At 50.1% G+C, this 16,957-nt stretch overlaps 1 protein-coding gene across 5 annotated transcripts; it reads right to left on the bottom strand.

The window, feature by feature from the left end:
- Positions 1-340: 340 nt before the first annotated feature.
- Positions 341-16,425, bottom strand: LOC148640870 (tumor necrosis factor receptor superfamily member 5-like). 5 transcript variants are annotated; one of them, XM_088619023.1, is made up of 11 exons: positions 16,404-16,425; positions 14,510-14,743; positions 12,299-12,383; positions 11,144-11,269; positions 9,889-10,041; positions 8,942-9,035; positions 7,114-7,193; positions 5,968-6,069; positions 5,199-5,221; positions 4,539-4,716; positions 341-3,610 (listed from the first exon to the last, which is right to left on the bottom strand). In XM_088619023.1, the coding sequence occupies exons 2-11, from the start codon at positions 14,570-14,572 to the stop codon at positions 3,348-3,350; spliced, it is 1,167 nt and encodes a 388-aa protein (XP_088475149.1). In that variant the 5' UTR covers positions 14,573-14,743; positions 16,404-16,425; the 3' UTR covers positions 341-3,347. The 5 variants fall into 5 exon arrangements, with proteins under 5 accessions (XP_088475149.1, XP_088475151.1, XP_088475148.1 ...); XM_088619025.1 differs by lacking the exon at positions 16,404-16,425 and adding an exon at positions 16,210-16,276; XM_088619022.1 differs by lacking the exon at positions 16,404-16,425 and adding an exon at positions 15,611-16,168.
- Between the last annotated feature and the right edge of the window lie 532 nt (positions 16,426-16,957).

The raw sequence follows: 16,957 nt of genomic DNA, 5'->3' as shown, positions 1-16,957 counted from the left end.
ATCAGATCCGTGTCATACTGTCCCCCACAGCGCAGTTCCTCCGAGCAGAGGTTTTTGCAATTGAAAAAAACAAAAAATCTGCAGAAATTAGACAACAGCAACTCTATATGGCGCAAAGCACAACGGGTGTCACATTTCTTTTCGGGATGGCAAAACTCACAAAATTGCCCGTAAAAGGGGGCGATCCCCCAAAAAATCTGCCGGACCGGACTGGGGCTCTCGGCTATCAGAATATAAAAGATCGAGCAGAAGCCCCTAGCCGTGGTGCAGGCATTGTCACGACTGACGCGGGGACGGGACGGGACAGGAAAACGAATAAGGAAACGGGAGGCCCGGATCGTGAGGTTGAGATTATTTATTTTATTTTCCGGGAGTGGAAAATGGTTCTCAGAGAGATAAACTTCAAACACAGTACAGGATCCCCCCACTCCTCCTCCACTAGTTGTCCGCTGTGCAGTAGCTTAGAATCAGACGCCAATCCCACACAGATCTAAGTCAGGTCTTTTAAAAATAGGAGTGAGGGGGCGTGGGTGGGCAGATCTGTTCCAGGCATGGCAGAACGCTGAGAGAGACGGCCACAAGAGGACAAAAAAGACAAAGAATATTAAGAGCGAGCGAGCGAGGCAGGACCGAAGGGAGGGGTGAGTGTCAGATTGTGTTTCTTAATGCTGTAAATTGGGCAGACAGCGTAGCTGAGCTGCAGCTTCTGAGCACATTAGTAAGACCGGTCCGATAACACCGACCGTTAACCAGAAGGATGCAAGTGGGGACGACAGATCTGTGCTGTTGACACAGAAAAGCCAAGGGGGGGGGGCGGCGCAGCTGTACACAAAGGGGGGCGGGGGTGTGGAACAAGCTGCCCAGCCGTGTTGTTCAAGCCGATACCCTGGCTTCTCTCGAGACACAGCCAGCCAGGACAGGAGGCGCTACTGTACACAGAGGGTGGCGGGGGGGGTGGAACAGGCTGCCCATCTGTGTTGTTCAAGCGCATACCCTGGCTCCATTTAAGGAAAGGCTGGGAATCGTCAGACCGATGAGTTACAAACGTTAAGGCATTGAACTCGGCCCTCCCTGGCTGACCGCCACTGTCTTTTTGCTCTCGAATTGACTGAGAACAGCAGATCGGGTTCAGGGCTCCGTGCAGGAGTGTTAGCAATGATTACACCAGCTATTCCAACCATTAGATCTCATGCTAGAGAGAGCCCCTGGGGGAGTGGAGTTTGCAATGTGAACGCCACTGGCTCACTAGTCCAACCCCCCCACCCCCCCATGAGCTCCCACTGCGAGACAGACCTAGATCTAGCAGAGCACTGTCGCCCACTCATCCTGAAACACAAGACCGGCGCATTTCTGAATTCTCGCTAGGTCAGCAGCCCCTTCTCAGAAGCCTGATCACACAGCCAAGAAAAATAACGGAAACTGTGAGCCCCCCCACCACCACGCTCTGCTCCCTCAGGTGCTGGCGCCCCATTAGTGTCTATCTTCCCCCCTCCCCCCAACTTGAGTGTCTTTCAGACTGTGGCCCCTTTTCAAAGGATCCTGGGGCACCCTGCAGACAGAGGTGGAAGCCCTCGGGGGTGTGGGTTCCAAGTCCCCATTTGTGCGCTACTCCAGGGGCTCCCAATCCTGCTCCTGGTCTTGGGGAGCCCCCCCCCTCCCACACACACACGCCCGCTGCCTCTCGCCGCAGCCGAGCCCTTTACTGTTACCAGAAGTCAAGTCGCTGGCTCAGTGGAGACTCGAATGCCGAGCGAATGCCTGTAGGCCATCTCGGGCCGGTGTGATGGCTGGGGGGGCGGGCAGGGGGGGGTGGGCAACTCTGTCGAAGGGGTTAACATCTCAGCCTGTGGGTCCAGCCTGATCCGTTGTGCCCGCACTGCTTTACACAAAGGGTGGTGGGAGGGTGGAACAAGTTGCCCCAGTCAAGCTGTTGAAGTCGATGGCAAGGCTTCCTTCTAGACTTCTAGGTAGGAATCCTGCGATCAATGAGCTAGGAACAGCCAAACTACCACACAGGTTCCCTTCATTCAAGCATTTCTTCGAAGCGTTTTGCGAGCCAGAGGCCATCTGTCAGTTTGATGTTCAGGGCAACGAAGCTCCGGTCAAGAGTTCCCCCCGGCCACTGAACCTCTCAAGGCACGTCTGGAATCAGAATCGCAGACCTGCTGTCCCAGGGCCCAGCAGACAGGAGACGGCTGGCCATTATTTCATCTGTGACGTTTCCGGGCGTGTGCTATGACCCAGGGAACTGAAAATGGTGGTTTCCAATGGAGGGCATGAAAAGAAAAAAAAAGACCTGCCTATCGCAAACTTTCAATTAAATAAGAAAATGACATCCCAGTACACGTTTTTTATGCACCTGTACTTGCTTCCCAATGAGACCATGAGCTAAAACTATGTTTCCCAATATGATTGGCTCATCCTGAAGCCACCCAGGCAGTGATTGGTTCATCCCAAAGCCACCCAAGCATTGATTGGCTAACTGTAAAACCACCTAAGCGGTGATTGGCTAATCCTGAAGTCACTCAGGAGTAAGAGATGCCAAGCATGGCACAATCCAAAGTTTACAGACAGAACTATGCAACATTCTTCCAGACCGGAAGTCCAGGTGAACACATTCAACCATGTCCCCTCCTGCGTGACCAGTGGGGCGTGTGAAGCACTTCCCCGAAGAAGGAGGAAAATCAGAGGCACCAGTGTCCTGAAGTCTGTTCTTTTCTCCTGTGGGGAAGCTTGTGTCGGCACCCATAGCATCCTCTGTCCCGCAAAACCAGCATGTAGTTAATGCAGTTAAAACCCGTGAAAGTCAAGGAGCTCGGTCATCATCTGGCAGGGTGCTTATAGATCAGCCAGGGTGAAGATCATCGTCCGGCCTGGTTTCAGATGCATCACGTGACGACAGCACTCACATATCCCACGGTGCGCTGCTCAGAGGCTCTGGCGTCCAAGCCCTCCCGAATGATGGCCAAGGGGGAGCCGGCCGGCTCTCCAACAACACCGAAAAGGAAATCGGCAGACCCAGCAGGCAGCAGCAGAGGTCCAGGGTCCGCCGGCGGGCTCACTGTACGCGCGCGGTGTATCTCTCCTCGGTTCGGAGCTGGGAGCTCCCTGGGAGCTGAGGCCGTCCGAGAGGCAAGTGCAACTCCGCCACCCTGCCCGACGGACGGCCCGCGCGTACACCCCCTAGGTGAGGCGGGGGGTGGGGGCAGCGCCTCGGGCTCCACGCATCTGTCCGTCGGCGTCCCTCCCGCCAAGCGCTGGCGGCCTCTGACCCCGATCGTCCGCGTCCGGCCCCACCCTAACCCCGCCTCCCCCTCGGGGGGGGGGCGGCAGTCTCCCAGCGGGCGCTAGGAATGATGGGAGCGCGTGTCTTCCACGGGCAGGTGATACTCCTTCCCTCTTTCCTGCACGGCCTGCCCCCCCGCCGCCTGCTCCTGCACCGGCGAGCTGCTCTCCTCCACGGACAGGGAGGGGGAGAGCGGGGAGCCGGCCGGGGGTCCGGGGAGCGCGCCCCCGGGGAGCTGGAGGTCCAGGTCGGGAGAGGAGGCCGGAGAGGGGTTGATCACGGGGCCGTTGTAGATGAAGACGTTGCCGTTGACCGTCATGCCACCTGGGAACGACAGGGCCGACACTGACGAGACCAATCCCAGCGAGACCGTGCCCAAACGCTCTTTAGAATCAGCAACACCGTTCATACCAGCACCTGCGCCTTCGCAGGCCCATAATGATACAATGATATGACGACAATGTTATTAATATTACGAAAAATACAGGCCAGGGGGGACAAAACTAGAAAGAAGAGAACTCAATGAGAAAATTCTCTCCCCTCACATTCTACAGACACCGAAGCACGGTTCCCTTAGACCACGTGAATGGAATATTTTCACCATCCGTCCATGTCTCACCGCTTTCACTAATACAGGGTCGTGGGGAGCCGGAGCCTGTCCTGGCCTGCAATGGGCGCGAGGCAGGGTACACCCTGGAAGGGACGCCTGGCCATCACAGGGCATACACTCACACCAGAAGCCAGCTAACCCTCCAGCCTGCCTTGGGCCTGTGCCGAGGAGAACATGCAGACTCCACCCAGACGGCACCCCAGGAATTGAACCCGGGGCCCCAGCGCTGGGAGGCAGCAATTCCGACCCCTGAATAAAGGCGAATAAAGGGAGATCCGAGAGGGAACGAGACAGCTCGTTCGGAGCCATGTTCGGGGAAGGGAAAGAAGAAAGGAGACTTAAAAACGCAGGATAAAAAGAAGGACAGGTCGTGGACAAGACAGGGATGAAATGAAAGAAGAAAAAGCAAGAAAAGGTCAAAACGGCCAAAGTAAAAGGATCAAAGCAAAGGTGAAACCCTTCGGGTTTGAAGAAGCTGAAGAGGCCCTTACAGGCGACACATTGTGTTTCTCTTCTCTCTCTCTCCCTGTGGGGTTCACCTCAGCTGGTCCTCTGCCGTAACTGTCATGCTCTGAGCGCTTATTAAGACATGCCCTAGTGACTCGCGACACACAGAGCGCTCGACTATGATGGGGGGGGTACCTGAGATGAGCGAGTGGTGGCAGGGCCCCGAGTTGAGTGGGGGGCTCCCCACGGGCCTGTGCATCTCGGAGGAGGAGGTGGGGGTGGTGGCGGCGGAGGACGACGCGCACGAGTAGTTCGCACCCCCCGCTGGCACCAGCAGGCTCTGGGAGGTCACGCTAGAATTGTCAGGCTGTCTCTGAAACCAACCGCAGCAAGAAGATGGTGAGCAGCCTATTCTCACTTTTGTAAGATAAAATAACACTTTCACCAAACTTTAGGCATGCAATATTAAATGATTACAGTTACACAGTGCAGTAGTTCCAGTCCAGTGATGTTAAACCAGTGCAGCTACACAGTACAGTAATTCCAGTCCAGTGATGTTACACCAGTGCAGCTACACAGTACAGTAATTCCAGTCCAGTGATGTTAAACCAGTGCAGCTACACAGTACAGTAATTCCAGTCCAGTGATGTTAAACCAGTCCAGCTACACAGTGCAGTAATTCCAGTCCAGTGATGTTAAACCAGTGCAGCTACACAGTGCAGTAATGCCAGTCCAAGGTTTTACATTAGTGTAGTTACTCAGTACAATTCTAACAGTATAATGTAAAAACACATGCAGTTTAAAACGAAAATGAACTTTACAAAACATTTTAATGAAACTTCAATAAATTCTTACCCGTCGAAAAAACATACAGTGGCCTACAAAGCAAAAACAAGAAATATAAAATTAATATGGGAACTGCAATCTTTATTTGTGTACAAGATGCCTTAAGACACCGTAGAGAATCATAAGTCTAGTTTATCTGCAAGCTCATTCATTTTCGATATGTAAGGGTTTTAATACTTAAAATTATTAAAACAATTGCACTGAAAATATTATTTAAAAGTATACTGTGCATAGTATGATTTAGTTCTGAATTTAGAACCAGATAAAACCTTAAATGCAGATGAAAAGCACAGTAAACATAAAGCTAAACAATCTCATTAATCATGTACCTGATACAGCCGACACATACAGAATTCAACAATATTTTAATCCCACAGAGAGTGTTACGGGCCGTTATGTCTGTATCTGCCTCTGGATTTCTGACACTCAGGACTGACTGAAGAAACAAGCTAAATAGGTCTAAGCAAGCAGATCAATGAAGTCACCAATCAGCACTGGAGACTTGGAGCTCAGCTGGAATTAAATCCAACAGAGACGACGTTCCTGCAGGACCAGGGCTTACTGCCCTGATAAACTGGACCGAGCAGTGGATTTTGCCTTATGAGCCCGCTCGGTATCTTGAAATGCCTGCACTTTTGGAACTGTGGTTAAATTGCCTCTGAGGGTGCAAGATGAAACAAACGCCCTCAGTCTGTGAAGGCAAAAGCAGAGGAATTGCAGAACACAAAGAAATGGCTATCGACACTGTTAATATGGGTGACAAGGAAACAATGGGTACCTCTGGCCGTCTTCCTCCCAATCCACAAAGATGTCATGCCAATAAGAACAAGTAAAAGGATGGATATTAGGATGGGTACAATGACAACGAGCCAGGAAAAGCCTAAAGAAAGAGACAGGAATTAATAAAGCACAGTGACCCTGACTGACTGACTGGACACTACAGCACAGTGACCCTGACTGACTGACTGGACACTACAGCACAGTGACCCTGACTGACTGACTGGACATTACAGCACAGAGACACTGACTGACTGGACACTACAGCACAGTGACCCTGACTGACTGACTGGACACTACAGCACAGAGACACTGACTGACTGGACACTACAGCACAGTGACCCTGACTGACTGACTGGACACTACAGCACAGTGACCCTGACTGACTGACTGGACACTACAGCACAGTGACCCTGACTGACTGACTGGACACTACAGCACAGTACCACTGACTGACTGACTGGACACTACAGCACAGTGACCCTGACTGACTGACTGGACACTACAGCACAGTGACCCTGACTGACTGACTGGACACTACAGCACAGTGACCCTGACTGACTGACTGGACACTACAGCACAGTGACACTGACTGACTGACTGGACACTACAGCACAGCGACACTGACTGACTGACTGGACACTACAGCACAGTAACACTGACTGACTGACTGGACACTACAGCACAGCGACACTGACTGACTGACTGGACACTACAGCACAGAGACACTGACTGACTGACTGGACACTACAGCACAGAGACACTGACTGACTGACTGGACACTACAGCACAGTGACACTGACTGACTGACTGACTGACTGACTGGACACTACAGCAGAGTGACACTGACTGACTGGACACTACAGCACAGAGACACTGACTGACTGGACACTACAGCACAGAGACACTGACTGACTGACTGACTGGACACTACAGCAAAGCGACACTGACTGACTGGACACTACAGCACAGAGACACTGACTGACTGGACACTACAGCACAGCGACACTGACTGACTGACCGGACACTACAGCACAGTGACCCTGACTGACTGACTGGACACTACAGCACAGTGACCCTGACTGACCCTTCAGTAAACACTGATGGACATGCTAGTGAGAAATGGTGAGAAAAGGAGAGAGGTTACCTGCAACTTCAGGGTTTTTACAGACAGCGTCTCGCAGAGCTGTTCCTGGAAATGCCTGAACTTTCCCAGACTCTGAGCAGCTGGAAAACAAGGAAGAAATATGATCGGTAACAGCAGACGCAGTAGAGGCAACTGTTACACCGGCCGCAGTAGTCACAGCACAGGCAGCAGCCGGAATGAGTAGTCGTTCATTCAGGGTTCACAGTAAAATATGAGGCAGAGTAGACACTAAGGAAAAGTGCATTAAGACAAAGGAAAGGGAGGTATGTCTTTACGCAAAGGGTGGTGGGTGTATGGAACAAGATACCCTACTATGTCATACAGGCTCATGACCCCCGAGATCTTTCAAGGATCAATCGACTAGTGGAAAGCAAATGAGTGCGATAGGCAGAAAGGCGTTTTTTCCTGCGCTTCCTAATGACTAAAGGAAGGATCTGTCCTGCTGTCCTGAGAAATGTAGAAACAGCCAGAGGAGGGAGAGGCAAAGGAGAAGAGATTAGAGCAGTGGTTCTCAACCTTTTGAATAAATTCCATTTGTTTTCCGTTTCGATTCTTTCGAAAAAGAAATAAATCAAAAACAGGTCAAACTCGCAGCCCCACTAAGAGTAAAACCGTTTCTGAATAGATGTGCAGGTGATCAGATTAATTTTCATCAATTTTTAACTTCAATGACGTGCTGCACGTAGGCTAGTCACTAGAACACACGTTCATATCGCCCTTGCCATCGTGCCTGTCATACGCCTGAGCGTTACAGACGCGGTGGTACTGTGGCTGAGGAGCTGTACCTGTGGCTGGAAGGTTGCCAGTTCAAATCCCACGGCCGGCAGAGGAATCCTACTCTGTTGGGCCCCTCAGCAAGGCCCCGATCTCCAACTGCTCCAGGGGCACCGTATAAATGGCCGACCCTGTACTCTGACCCCCAGCTTCTCTCTCCCTGTCTGTGTGTCTCCTGGAGAGCAAGCTGGGGTCTTGCCTAATGCAAGAAACTGTATATGGACAATAAAGTGACCTGATCTGATCTTATCTCAATAATAGCCCGCTCACAGCAGGGCTGCCTGGCCTGGTAGCCTGCTTGTCTGTAATAAAAAAAAGAAAGAAAAACGGATACGTTTCCTGTAAGGGGTGGAAAAAGAGGCCAGAGGAAGAAAATGTCAACGAAACAAATACAGACAATGAAACGTGTGCAAACAGGAAAAAAAGAGCCAGCGCAATGAGGGCAGGAAAGTACTTGAAGAAGGGAGGAGCGAATCTGCCGTGATTGATAAGAGATGGGCGGCCTTTCCGTTGGCTTTGTAGTCAAATTCACGCCGCCTGCAAAACGTACCCTGTAAAAAGACATTTCGATCCTACAAACCAGACGTCGGACCAGAAACAGGACGTTTGGGACGGAAGTCCTTCCATCAGCTGTGCAACTTCAGAAGCACTTTGCTGTAATAGCTATTATAATATTCTATATTGCTATTAATATAGCAATTTCTATACTACCTCACACCTTCTATATTCTTCTATATTACCTCACACCTGAAGAAGGCTCCACAGCCGAAACGTTGTGTTTTCTTTCTTCTTTTTTTTTTCAGCATGGAATAAACCTGTTACTTGTTCCTTTGCAGCCTACGCATGCTGACGCAGCTCCCCACCTGAATTAATATTATATTACTATTATATATTATATATATGGTATAAAGCGGTGTGACATATTATAATATAATATTATATTATAATATAATATTATAATAGCTATTATGCACGCAGGTAAGGTAGGCCTAGTATTGATAAATATATGCGGCCTGCGAGACTTGATTAGAGCATTGTGAACATTGTGTCTTACACGGTGTGGTTCCTGCAGACCGCCGTCACAGAGTCATTTTCGTTGAATGTCCCATTCGGACAGGCCTTGCACACGGGGTGCGTGTAGTTGTTCCCTACAGAGAGAAGGACGGGCAATGTCAGTGTCATGCATCCATCCCCCTGGCGCCACCCACCAAGCTGAAGACAGTGGGGGGGTACCCATGGTACCCATCGCCCGTGGGCATCGCGCAGGGCCAGACGCAGACGCTCGGGCGAGACAGCGCAAGCTGGCTCTACAGGCCTGTGGAGGCGCAACTTGAAAAGCAAAAATTCCCCTAAGCTTCAATCTAGCCGGGTTTTGCTTCTGCGGCCTATGAAAATACACACACAGCGCCCTGAGAAACGAGGTCCAGCTTAATGGAATCACGTGTCTTCTTCCAGCGAATATTTGGCATCGAAATCTGAGCGCACACACGCGCTGAAAGCTTCTATGTGTAAGCAGGGAAAAAAAACTGAATGCAGACAGGCCAGTTTTAAATACAGCAAAGGCTTAAAACTGAATTAACTTCTTAAGGTCTTTAAATTCACGGATGGCCATCCAATTCGCTGTGCTCGTATATTTTGTAATATGTCAATGGGTCAGCCTAATGAGAAATCAATAATATAGGAACGTTCATGTGTATATGTTGTCAATTGCAATCAAATCATCTGGAGAAAGCACCAGACGTCCACTTGTCTGCCATTATTATGGACAAAGACACAATTTCTGAAGACCAGGTTTGGAAACACACAGTTTGTAAAGTTGTAGGCGCTTTTCGGTCTAACTTGAATGGCTAACAATCAAGGACTCAAAATTGAGGGTCTATATGGATGTGTCCAAGTGTGTCCCGACAGCCTGTAGTCATCTCGGCAAGTCTGTATTGTCGCCCCCACGTTGTACCCCACTTCTCCACCTGTGCTCCCCTCCCCTCCCGTCCCCCTCAGTACCAGGGATCGCAGTGTAGGTTCCTGGGGGACAGTGGGCCCACAGCTCGCAGGCCTCACAGCGCCCGGAGATGGACACACACACCGCTCCCTCCGCGCACACACACTCCGTGTCCTGAGTGGAAGTGCAAGGTGATCGGGTCACCAGCTGAACCTCTGGAGAGACAGAGAGACATAATGGATATAAACACAAGCACTGACTGGACACTACAGCACAGGGCCACTGACTGACTGACTGGACACTACAGCACAGTGACCCTGACTGACTGACTGGACACTACAGCACAGTAACACTGACTGACTGGACACTACAGCACAGTGACCCTGACTGACTGACTGGACACTACAGCACAGTGACACTGACTGACTGACTGGACACTACAGCACAGTGACACTGACTGACTGGACACTACAGCACAGAGACACTGACTGACTGACTGGACACTACAGCACAGCGACACTGACTGACTGACTGGACACTACAGCACAGTGACCCTGACTGACTGACTGGACACTACAGCACAGTGACACTGACTGACTGGACACTACAGCACAGTGACCCTGACTGACTGACTGGACACTACAGCACAGAGACACTGACTGACTGACTGGACACTACAGCACAGTGACCCTGACTGACTGACTGGACACTACAGCACAGTGACACTGACTGACTGACTGGACACTACAGCACAGTGACACTGACTGACTGGACACTACAGCACAGCGACACTGACTGACTGACTGGACACTACAGCACAGTGACCCTGACTGACTGACTGGACACTACAGCACAGTGACACTGACTGACTGGACACTACAGCACAGTGACCCTGACTGACTGACTGGACACTACAGCACAGTGACCCTGACTGACTGACTGGACACTACAGCACAGTGACCCTGACTGACTGACTGGACACTACAGCACAGAGACACTGACTGACTGGACACTACAGCACAGTAACACTGACTGAATGACTGGACACTACAGCACAGAGACACTGACTGAATGACTGGACACTACAGCACAGTGACACTAATTGACTGACTGGACACTACAGCGCAGTGACCCTGACTGACTGACTGGACACTACAGCACAGTGACCCTGACAGACTGACTGGACACTACAGCACAGTGACCCTGACTGACTGACTGACTGGACACTACAGCACAGTGACCCTGACTGACTGGACACTACAGCACAGTGACCCAGTCTGGCAGAAGCAGTAACTGCGTCAGGTCTGTGTCTCTCACCAGTCCTGCAGCTCCGGCAGCCGCGGCACTGGGAGGCGTAGTTGGGCAGGTCGATGTAGGTGCCAGGCCTGCAGCTCTGGCACTGCGTGTCTGTGTCTGCGGTGCACCGGCTCCTCGCAAAATATCCTGTCAGGAAAGAGGGGCACGGCGACACATCAGCACTTCAAATCCCACCAAACAGGCAGGTCACCACAGGACAGACGAGTCAAGCGCCTGTAAAGACACTGAAAACAGTCCCGCATCCGGTTCTATTTCAATTTACTGAGCACAGGTACATGGAGGGCCTGCAAGGCGCTAATAATAACAATAATAATATTATTATTTTTGTTATTGTCATTATTACTAATATTGTTATTGTTGTTGGTGTTGTTATTATTAAATATTATTATACTAATGAATAATATTACTATTATATTATAATAATATTATTATAACACAGTTCTGCTCAGGGTACAGGAGATCTCTCTCCTTGGAACAGCCCACATACTCTGCAAAGTCCTAACTCTTGGACAATAGCAGGACCTAAGGAATCCAGTGGGTCCCTGGTCAACAGCAACCAGCAGAGAAGCTGAGAAGATAAAACTTTTATTATAATAATAATACACACCAGCTCTCAGTGGGGAGGAAAGCAGAGTGATGAAGCCAGTTCAGAGGTGGGGGTTATTAGGAGGCCATGATGGATAAAGGCCAGGGGGGAAATCTGACCTTTTGACAGGACTTTATTTTATATAGCGCCTTTAAAGGCGGCTTCTCAAAGCGCTTCACAGAATGACAACGACAATAAAAAAAAAAATCCACAAGCTATACACAATGAGAAGACACAGTGAGGGGAAACAGCAGATGGAGGGTACTGGATAGAGGAGGAGCAGAGGGGTAAAGAACAGAACCAGTTCAGGACAGGCTCTTCTAAAGACGAAGGTTTAGAGTCGGGATCTGAAGGAGTTTAGAGAAGGTGACTCTCTGATATCCTTAGGGAAGAGAGTTTCAGAGCCTGGGGGCATAACAGGAGAAGGCCCTGTCACCCCTAGAGTGCAGACGGGCTTGGGGGGACTGATAGGAGACCAGAATTAGAAGAGCAAAGGCTGAGAGGTGGGGAGTAGGACCCAGCAACTCAGCCAGGTACTGAGGTGTTAAAGCCCTGCAGAGCCTATTTACCTGGCTTACACTTGCTGCAGCAGACGCCTTTGCTTACATACTCATCCTCAGGGCAGGACCCATTAACTGGTTTGTAAGGATGAACCTGCAATGGACAGGGAGAGTAGGCAGTAAAAACCACGCAGTGGAAAACAAAGAGCTCAAGGCGACCATCGTCATCATTCCGGCGTCCTCCCACTGGAGATGACCCCCCTGTTCCCCCAGTAACGGCGTCACAGCCCAATGACCTCAGCTTTGAGGCACTGGACCGGCCCAGAGGAGGAGACCAGGACAGCACATCCGACGTGCGGTGTCGTCCCCTGTGCCGATCTAGCGCTCCCCTAGTGGGTATCATCATCGCCCTTAATCCATGTCATTGTAAGGGTGCTGCATTTCAAGGGGTACTGCAATGCTATTTTTCGATTTCGGGGTTCGAATCTGCCACTGATGAGTGCATTTCAAGCCACAATTGGAAGCCAAGTGGACACAGCAACTTATAAAACCTCCAATTGACATCATAAAAGAGGTGACATTTCTAGGTGAGCGTGGCACCATGTTCTGAGATTCAGAACGAGGCAACAAAACGTCCGTCCGCAACTGAAACGGCCCTATTACAAGCAGGCTTGTGAATGCATCTCTTTTAATCCGATAGAAATATGGCTCCGGACTTTCCGAGACGGTTTTGTGAATAAATAGCACTTGTTAACTCGGCACGCAGATCACATTGGAGCATTTCTGCAGTGAAATGTCTGCTGCACGACCTGTGCTTATTAGTTCGTCCACCAGTCGTGACGGCGACTAGTGAGCAGGAAGGGCCGCGTCACGTCGCAATTCGCTCGACCTCTCGCTCTCGCCCCAGGGTGAGACCAGGGGTTTGCACAGACATGGCAACTTAATACTTTCACAAAGTTCAGGATTTCGTGCCTAATTTGAAATGGGTGCACCGTCAGTGCATTTATTTTGCTACCGAAATTTTAACAACCAGTCTGTGAAACTTGGACCACGGCTCCCCACTGCACCACATTGTGTTCGCAGGGCCCAGCAAACTTTTCATGCCACCTGTATGCGTTGATGACACATATATAAGTACATCCACACCTAGAGCCATTGTGCTTAACTTGTGGTGGCACCCAATTCCAGTACCTCTCAGTTTGAGACTGTCTGCGCTCCGGCACCACCTTGTGGCATGAAGAATGTACGATCTAAAAACCATTTTAAAGATGGTCTCCATTTCACCCCACTGGCTCATGAATAGCACATAAAATAGCCTGCTTTGCTCAGCAATGTGCAACCACCTTAGGTCTCGGAGACTCACGCCTGGCTACGCTGCACACGCTGCCGGTGCAGATTGGGAAGGTGCGGATCTCGCAGGCTCAAACGTTCAACCCGCACACTTCCTCAGAAATGAGGAGAAAATGACTTGGGAAGGTGCATTCATAAAACCTACCCAGCACCAGATCCTCATCCTATGAGTCAGAACTTTTTTGTGCTTAAATCATAATTTAAGGGAAAAAGAACAAAAACGAGATTTACGTCTGTAAGATTACACATTTTGTCAATATGGTCACTCCTGGGCTAAATACAGCACAGGGTAAAGGAAGATCACACAGTCAATCAGAAACCATGCAGACCTGACAACAGGTCCATCAGACAGGCAGTGTCGAAAAACTTGATTCGACCCAATAGCATACGATTACGGCATTTGAAATTACTAATGAAAAAAATCTCTTTTGCATGTTGTCATCAGCATTGGCATTGAAATGTAACCATGAAACACACACCAGAGGACACCAGCGGAAATCAAAACTAAGAACAGGAGGCCTGCCTTTACCCAAAGAGCAGCAGGAGTATGGCGCGAGCTTCCCAATCACGGGGCCGAAGAAGATACTTCGGCTTCTTTAAAGAAACCGTAGGACGGGAACTTTGGATCGATGAAGCGTCGACTGTCCGACAGTGCGCTCGTTAGTCAAGTGCGGCGCACTGGTGTTGAGCACAACGCCCATCCATCCAGGTTCTAGCTGCTTCTTCCGATTCAGGGTCTCAGGGGAGCTGGAGCCCATCCCAGCAAGCAACGAGCACAAGGGCAGGACACACCCTGGATGGGACGCCAGTCCATCACGGGCGTTAAGCACACGTCATAATGAAATGACCGCGCCGAAACACTGAGCTCCGGCACCTTGTCATTTTACCAACTGAGGCCTGGATACATAAATAACATGAGATGTCACTTACCTTGGCAAGTGCAGCCTGCAGAGCTATCAGCATAAAAACAGTGCTGGAGAACATACGTGTCATAATGAGGAAGAGGGAGGGAGATGGGAGTCGAGGGGGAGAGAGCGCGGGGGGGGGTGGTCAGTAGGAGAGATCCCGGCGGTGGAGGGAGGGAGAGGAGAGGGCTCGGGAAGGCTCCAGGGCAGAGAGGTGCTCACGGCGCGAGAACAGGATCCATTTTGGCGTGCCGCCCATCTGCAGGGAGGGGTACAGAGAGAGACGTCAGTAACCGGCACCGCAGCCTGGAGCGCCGAGACTGTGACACAGCGGGAAAACCGGAGCGCTCACGTCAGGAGGGCGAGTCGACAGGCTGGACACTGCAGCACACAGGCGGCGGGGTGGAGCAGACAGCAGCCCCGTTGGACTGGTCCGTGGAAACGAAACAGACTTCCATTTTCGCACGTGACACGTATTTCACACACACACTCCCACAGACATTCGCACCCAGACGTGCACTCACGATACATACACACACCGACAATACAGACACATACACATACAGCGACATGCCCTCACCTAGACTCACAGTACACAAACAGCCTTTGGTATCCCTGTCTTCCTGGCTCTTCCAATAGCCTCTCATCTTAGATTTAGGTGCTATTCCAGACTCCACGAGGTTTGAAAACAAGCCAGAAGCACACTGAGGGTCAGATACCCTCGCCCTACCAACCGACCCGCCATTTTCAACTAAGCGGTCTTGTGACAAGGGTGAACAGGACACAACACCGAGCACCAAAAGGCGCTGCAGAAACACTTGTACACAGGACCCAGGGCCTGACTCAGACGACCATACAGGACTCTGATTTTTACAATGCGGTTGTGTGGGAAGGGGGGCATTGTTTTTTTTTTTCCTGAAGGTCTCGTCTTGATTTCTGTCAAAACGCTACAGCCACTGTCTGAACACAATACACAAGACAAAAGCGTTCAAGCTCGAGAAGACCATGTTCAGCTTGTGGCTAGCGCCGGAAAAGTACATTTTGTTCTTCTTACGCAAAGTCACAGGCAAAGCATCACAGTATGCAAATATAAACCACAGCAAGCTTAATAATTATAATACCGTACCTCACTTTTATTCAATGCTGGAACCTGCAGTCTGTATCAGAGCATTTTAACTCACAATGTCCGCCTATTATGAAACTGCTCACACATGGACGATTTTCGCCAGAAGATTCCTCGCATTACGCGTTCATTTCAATCGCTTAAGTCTTCCAGACCGTAACCGTATGAAACGGTTCCCCGTCTGTCCTCAGCTTTTTGTAAAGACCCTTGAGGATTCCAAAGTAAATTTTGTTTGGACGTGTCGCTATAATGTCTGCTGCTGTCGGGACCTCCTGTCGCCGAGTTAAGCTGCGTCAGCCTCCCAGAATGGCTCTAGACATCTATTTTACTTGTCGAAATGACAATGGTTGTTCGGGTAGGCTTTGATGCGTGCCCAACGCATCGGTTTCAAAACGTCTTTTACCCACTTCCTCAGACAGGGGCGAGTCCCTTCTTTCTGACAAAATGGCGATTTCCTCCTCCTCCGAAATCTGATCTAACTTTCGGTTTCACAAACTGAATCGCGTCCTTCTGCTGAGCCTGTAGAACACTACCATCTACCTCCACAGCGAGTAACTGACTTCATAGGACTGGCACCCTGCATGACTGAGACAAAGACTTACCGTCACACTGTAGGACTGGCACCCTGCATGACTGAGACACAGACTTACCGTCACACTGTAGGACTGGCACCCTGCATGACTGAGACACAGACTTACCGTCACACTGTAGGACTGGCACCCTGCATGACTGAGACACAGACTGACGGTCACACACTGTAGGACTGGCACCCTGCATGACTGAGACACAGACTTACCGTCACACACTGTAGGACTGGCACCCTGCATGACTGAGACACAGAGTGACGGTCACACACTGTAGCCTGATTGTCTGACTGAGAGTAAGGAACTGAGTATACCAGATTTAAGGTGATTTTTTAATGAAATAAATCAAGTATAAATACAATATAAAACAGGAATATATTAAAGAATAAAATAAGGATAAATTAACCCAAGAAATTTACATCATGTGTCAAAAACTGTAGTAAAAGAATATAATGGGCTTACAATACCGTGCTGAAGACTGTATTTGACTGTACAAAGCCAAGTGATGTAAAATTGTAAAAACCATTAATATGTTACGTAATATAATAAAAACGCGTAATAATCAAAATTATATTACTGTACATCACAGAATAAAAACTGCTAACTCTGCAGAAAATCATTCCAAAACACAGGAAGTTCTTGTAGAGCAAGTTACAGTCAGAACTGCGGAAATCACCACCCGCCAGGCACCTCGACACTGAAGACTTCCTGCTGCTGCTCAAAACTGAGTCACGGCAAGCAGAACCGCAGCTCCCTGCCCGACTTC

This window comes from Lepisosteus platostomus, chromosome 25 (genome assembly GCF_059453375.1).
Source record: "Lepisosteus platostomus isolate fLepPlt1 chromosome 25, fLepPlt1.hap1, whole genome shotgun sequence".
Classification (NCBI taxonomy): Eukaryota; Metazoa; Chordata; class Actinopteri; order Semionotiformes; family Lepisosteidae; genus Lepisosteus; species Lepisosteus platostomus.
Note: the sequence above shows the minus strand (reverse complement) of the source record. Positions and strands in the feature narration are given on the sequence as shown.